The sequence below is a fragment of the Nannobrachium achirus genome, assembly GCF_963921795.1.
Source record: "Nannobrachium achirus genome assembly, chromosome: 18".
NCBI classification, from domain to species: Eukaryota; Metazoa; Chordata; class Actinopteri; order Myctophiformes; family Myctophidae; genus Nannobrachium; species Nannobrachium achirus.
In genome coordinates, this window is record NC_137825.1 from 29,313,980 (window position 1) to 29,320,757 (window position 6,778).

At 42.5% G+C, this 6,778-nt stretch overlaps 2 protein-coding genes across 2 annotated transcripts; both read left to right on the forward strand.

The window, feature by feature from the left end:
* Positions 1-2,087: 2,087 nt before the first annotated feature.
* hoxb6b (homeobox B6b) lies at positions 2,088-3,732 on the forward strand (the record flags this gene model as incomplete). Its single annotated transcript, XM_080747338.1, has 2 exons — positions 2,088-2,541; positions 3,473-3,732. 2 exons carry the CDS (start codon positions 2,088-2,090, stop codon positions 3,730-3,732), a joined length of 714 nt encoding a protein of 237 aa, XP_080603464.1.
* A 1,683-nt stretch (positions 3,733-5,415) lies between these two features.
* Positions 5,416-6,778, forward strand: hoxb5b (homeobox B5b; the record flags this gene model as incomplete). Its single annotated transcript, XM_080746918.1, has 2 exons — positions 5,416-6,042; positions 6,531-6,778. Exons 1-2 carry the CDS (start codon positions 5,460-5,462, stop codon positions 6,776-6,778), a joined length of 831 nt encoding a protein of 276 aa, XP_080603044.1. The 5' UTR covers positions 5,416-5,459.

The following is a 6,778-nucleotide window of genomic DNA, read 5'->3' on the forward strand; positions in this document are numbered from 1 at the left end:
ATATATATTCCAATGTTGAGGTGCAAGCTGAATTAATGTATCATTAATGTGTCATAAAACTGCGTTGGCTTGACTGTAGGCCATATGCAAGCTGGACTATGATGATGATGATGATGGTGACGATGGTAATGATGTTAATGAGGAGGGCCTGCTCTACTGGTGAGACCTGGTTTAACACTTTAAAACGAGTTAACAATTCAGACTGCAAACTTCATAGTCCACAGAAATAATGTTTTCTGGAGAGAATATTTGATGTGTTTGATTAAAATAATGATATTCCACACATTGAACACCTCGCCCATCAGTTTCGCATGTTTATAAAGCGCCATAGTTTGCTCTTTGTTTGAATGTGCACTGTTTAATCCAACATTCGTTCTCTCTGGCCCATTTCCAGATTATGCAGTCACTTATTTACTTTCAGCAGATGTGACATTTAAGCTTTATATTCTTTTCCCGTTCAGTCTACAATATTTATATGTTTTAAGAAGCCAGATGCATATAGCTAGATGCCACTTTTGGATGCAAAAGGATCGAGCACAACAGTGTAATAATGAGACAATTTACAGTTTTAGCAGATTTAAGCAGATTCTTTTCCCCGTTTTTCTTTACTTTTTTAAACGAGTTTTAAACAATGTTAGGGTATGCATTGAGCTATAGGGTCTGGATTTATCTTTTTTCAGGGCACAAGTGGATTTATATAAATAGAGTGACATAATGAAAATATTACCCATGATGTCAAATAGGCTACAATAAAACACACAATAGCGAATGTTTGCAGGAGCAAAGACTGAAATCTTTTGGGCCTAACTGCAGAAAGCAGAGGCCTACATTGATGAGGCGCTACTGAAATAACGCAAATTGACTATTATTGTATTATTATTATTATGAATATAATCTGAACAATAACAATACTACTACTAATAATAATAATACTTTTATAATAATGATATTAATAATTCGTGCATTTTTATAAGCACTATATTCAAATAACAAATGTGCTGTTTTACTTACAGGGCAGGCTGGCTTATATTTTGTATGTATGAAAGAAATGTCCACGTCGTCACGACTGGTAAACATGTTTGATGTGATGCTCTGTCCAGTCGTCTTATTCTTCTGTCTTGCTCGTATAGGCCTACTATTGGGAATCAGAAAGCAAGGGGGACAGGTTATTCAATATTTTTGTGGGGTTTTGGTCTTCTTAAGCGTGTATGTGGCATACAGTAGGCACATTTTGGCTATACTTTTTGATTGATTAAAAGCATTTTGTGCATAACAATCGGTCTAAGTGTTACAGTATAGTCAGAACTATAGAGTTATTGGACTTGCTTTGACAAAACGGAAATCATGAAGACACACATTTCATACACAAGAACGAGAGAGCAAAAGAGAGAGAGCGAGAGACAGTGACTTCATAGAGAGACAGAGAGTCAGAGAGCGAGAGAGCGTGACAGTTGGCCGTGCGTAATTTGTGCGTAAAAGGAAACACTGCATGCGCAAAAGTGTTTTGCGATGCGATTATTTATTTTCTTCTTTTTTTTTGCAGTTGTGGATAACAAAAATGTGTGTGTGTGTGTGTGTGTGTGTGTGTGTGTGTGTGTGTGTGTGTGTGTGTGTGTGTGTGTGTGTGTGTGTGTGTGTGTGTGTGTGTGTGTGTGTGCGCGCACTTGCTTGCGATGGGGGGGGGGGGATTGGCTACTTCATCCAGTCTTATTGTGTTGTGCGGTAGGCCTATACACTGAACGAAATGATGTGTGATTTCATATGATATTTTCATAAGCAGCGTGGTCATTTTGTATGAATCCGGGCATCTCATTGTGTGTTGAAAGCCCGACAAGCTCTTGCGCTTCATTTCGATTCACTGGGGACCCCTGCACGCAACAAGAGCCCCCCATGGGTGCAATAGTGCAACCACAGACGCCAGTGATTGGCCAGACGCTGATCAGATGGTACAGTTCCCCTCTGTATTCAGTGGTACCTCGCAACCCCCTTCAGCAAAAACCAAATCTCCGATAAAGTAATGGCAAAACCACTTGGACTATAAAAGACAACAAATCATATTCCTCCGGAGTATACCAGTTGTCCATCCAATGAGTTCCTATTTTGTTAACTCAACTTTTCCCGTGTCTCTACCGGGAGGACAGGACTCTCTCCTGGGTCAGATACCGCTGTATTCCTCGGGATATACTGACCCTTTAAGACACTATTCCAATGCGGCCACATATGGAGCGGCCAACATGCAGGAGAAGGTTTACCCGGCGTCATATTACCAACAGACGAGCGCCGCCGCCGCCGCCGCGATCTACGGCCGAGCCAACGGCAGCGCGCCCTGCGACTACAACGCGGTCGGGACTTTTTACAAGGACAGTGAGGGATCCTGCGCGTTCGCCGCCAGTCGAGAGGAGCAGCCGCTGTTCGTAACTCAGGACCAGCAGCGCAAGTCGGACTGCCCGGAGCACAATGTAAACATGAGCAGCAGTATTGACGACAAGTCCTCGTCTCTGATTTATCCCTGGATGCAGAGGATGAACGCTTGTGCTGCCGGTGAGTGAAGCTAGTGTTTCTTGTGTTTCCGTGTGGGTGTATCGTAGCGTATAAGCTATACTGTATGTCATGCTGTCTTTAGAGTACAGTATCCTCCCCGTATCCTCAGCTGCGTTGCCTCGCATCATCGCATGACAACAAAAAAGCGTATAGCCTATACCTCGCCATGACATTTAAACAACTTTATTTAGCATCACAAAAGCAATAAAACATAACAAAAGAAGCGATTATAGTCTTGACGTGAACCGTTTGTGGCGTTTAAGATTATTAATGGCTACACTGATGAGGCCATCTCACCAAGAATAGTATCGTTCCATGCCCCGGGACTTTGGCTATAATATCACCATTAGACACGCAACCCATGGGCCTCGACCTAAGACAAAGTCATATTGGACCTTTGAAATCGGCAAATAGAAATACACAATATATGCCTATGGTTGTTAATTCTTAAATTCATATTTTGTTAATGCAATAATGATACATATATTTTTCAGACAATGTTAAGAATAGGCCTATATCGCTTTGACAGTTAACGCAGTGGTTCTCAAACATTTTCATGTAAAGGACCCCCAAATTAATATTATAATTGGCCCATCTGAAAATATTGTGTGTGTGGGGGTGTGTGTGTTTGTACATGTGCGTTGTAAAATGTTTAAAAAATATTCCACATTTTTTTCAAACAAGATTTTAAAATAGCAGATCTACAAGCTCATGCATGGCGATGTGAAGCTTGTGAGCTTATAGATTGGCTATTTTGAAATAGCCAATGTATAGATATGGTTAAACAGATTATGATGCTACAATATCTAATTTAGCTGGGGACCCCCTGGAACTCCCCCAATGACCCCTTGGGGTCCCCGGACCCCACTTTGAGAACCACTGTTTTAATGATAAGCCTATTAACGCTTTTCTCGCCTTTCCCCCCATGCAGGAACCTTTGGCAGCACGGGGCGAAGGGGCCGACAGACCTACACCCGCTACCAGACCCTGGAGCTGGAGAAGGAGTTCCACTTCAATCGGTATCTGACCCGACGCCGGCGGATCGAGATCTCCCACGCTTTATGCTTAACTGAAAGGCAGATAAAGATTTGGTTCCAGAACCGGAGGATGAAGTGGAAGAAGGAAAACAAACTCCTCAATCCTTCAAAACCATCCGAGGAAGAAGAGGAGACAGAGAAAAAGACCAACTGAAAAAGACTCTTTCATGTGTGCACTCAAAGTATTATAGCCTATCACAGCAAAATGCCCGACTGTTGATTCAACTCTTTAGACTGTGTGAAAATGGACCCACAAAGGTCTACCAATGTATAAGGAAATGGGCCCGTGTGGGTCCATTTGGTTGCATATACACTCTCTCTGGCCGTTACAAATGAATGCCTATACATTGATTATTTCTATATAGGCCTTTCTATACTGAGTCAATGAAGGCCAATGATATGTCTACCTTTTTCCACTGCACTCTCGCAGTTAAATGAACAGCCGGCGCGCTTTGTTGTATACACGTTCAGAAATGTGAAGATCATGTATAATTTCTTTGTAGATAATTGCGTATACTCAGTGGAGAAACATGTTGTAGGCTTGTAGAGTAGAAGATTTCATTTGAATATCTGCACGCTAATGTATGTATTATGTTCAAATCTGGTGCTCTTCTGTTTGTTCTCGTGCTATAGTGCGTTTAGGGGGACTATATGCAAATGTGCCAATTTGCCAAATGTAAATACTTTTTTGGTGTTTTAGTTTCTGACAATGTTGTTATACCTCATTATCGTAGGCCTCCTGTGTTTCTCCCCCCCCCCCCCCCCCTCCCCCTCCCCTCCCCTCCATCCACCTACCCTAGGCTTTGGCCTGTATACATTGTGTGGCGTAGGCTAGTTGTTCTATACTGTAGGCTTATGTTGTTTACAGCTGTGCCATAAAACCCGTTTCAAGTTTTGTACAGATGACAAATCCCATGTTATTTATTGCTGTTCACCTGTGTCTAATGCACATCTGGATTTCATGTGCAATATTTTTGTTTAGGTAATTGTACATAGAAATAAAAGCCTTTGTGTAAATATACTGGAACTCTGGTGGTTATTGGCGTGTAATTGTATACACAACAAAATGCAGCTTTATGTGCTTTATTCATATTATTCCTATATTATTATAAATATTATAATAATTATTACCATTATCACTGTTCTCACATTATTATAACCATTATGATTATTATGACCATTATTAGTAGGCTATTATTATATTATGATTAGGACTGTAATTAATTATTAGTATTGGAATATCATCAATATTATTAAAGCCTAAAATTACAAAGCACTTTTCAAGTTCCTTCTTTTCTGAAATCTGGAGTTTGTTCTTATTACGATAAATATGATTCCAATTTCATAAATCTAGCTAATATACTGTTAATATACTAGCTAATTTACTTTTATAAGTCTCTACAGTTGGCAACAGTTTATAGTTTGCAAGTCTCTATAGTTGCCAGTTTGGTTTGAAAGTCTCTATATGAGTTACCTGAGCCTTTTGTGGCCTATATAATCACTACGTTACATAAATGATAAATGGTTATAGGGCCCGATACCGTCCCCCTGAGACGATACCCCATTTCACCAAAAGATGGCGCTCTCTACCCATACGGACCACAGCGCGCAATGGGGAGGCACCATTGACTGGGGTCTAACGACCATCATTTCGTCATCATTTGTAACCATAGAGCATGAATTACCTCTTGAAGTCATCAGTGAGAATTTACGACTGGTCAACAAAGGCACGTGATTCCTGAACGCTCTCCCATATTTGGCCGCATACCTGGCAAAGTACAGTAGGGCTTCATTGCTATAATTCATGATTGCATCATAAATCGTGCAAGCACAGGATTATAGCGACAAAGATCTACAAATCGAGGCTTTAAAACCAAGCAAATGAGCTCTTACTTTGTAAACTCGTTCTCAGGGCGCTATCCAAATGGCTCCGACTATCAGTTACTAAATTATGGGACTAACGGCGCCGTGAACGGTTCGTTCAGAGACCCTGGCACCATGCACTCCGGGTCTTTCGGCTACAACTACAATGGCATGGACCTAACCGTAAACCGCACCAACACTAGCAGCCACTTCGGGGCTGTGGGAGACGATGCCCGCGGTTTCGGGCCGGACGCCCGCTACAGACAACCCAACTGCTCGCTCTCGTCTCCAGATTCCGTGCCGTGCGCCACGGCCAACCGCGAGTCCCTGGACCTAAAAAGCCCCTCTCCTCCGTCTGACCGGAGCACGACCTCGGCCGGCAACAACCTCAACAAAAGCAACAGCGCTCATTTCACGGAGATAGAGGATACCACCGTCGCCTCCGAGACCGAGGACGGTGCACACACCAGCGGCTCCGGCACGGCACCCCGAGCGCAGCAGCACCAGGAAGCCAACAACGCCACCTCCTCGACTCCAACATCGAATGATTGCCAAACGCCACAGATATTCCCCTGGATGAGGAAACTGCACATAAGCCACGGTAGCTATAATTACACTATTGTGTTTTAGAGGGTCATGCTGTCGATTGGCGAAGTGTCATAAATCTGTCAAGTGTTGCATGAGTAAGCCTAGGTCAGCGAGGATGATGTTTGTATAGTCTTTGTGTGATAGGGATTTTGATGAGGCTACACAGGTCAGTTAGAGTTTACCTTTCATGTAGAATACAATTTAGACATAACGGTGAATTTGTGAAACATGTTTGATGGAATTTTGTATTATAATCGACAGGGATCATGTTGTCTGTGGGTTTACTTATAGGTACAAAAGGTCAGTAAACAATTGAATATGAGTGCGAATATATTGGGATGCATGTTTCTCTATAAGCACATTGGACGCTGACCACTTTGCCAATCTAGCCAACATCCTTGTGCAGCCTCCCCCCCCCAAAAAAAATCACAGCAATTCCCCATGTGTTGTTCTAAGTGATGGCCGTTGTGCTAATGTTTGGCTTTTTTATGTAAAATTTAGATATGACTGGACCTGATGGGAAAAGGGCCCGAACCGCATACACCCGCTACCAAACGCTAGAACTGGAGAAAGAGTTCCATTTTAATAGGTACCTTACAAGACGGCGGCGGATCGAGATAGCCCACACCTTATGCCTTTCCGAGCGACAAATTAAGATCTGGTTCCAGAACCGACGCATGAAGTGGAAGAAGGACAATAAACTGAAAAGCATGAGCCTTGTGACTGGAGGGAGCGCCTTCCACAATTGA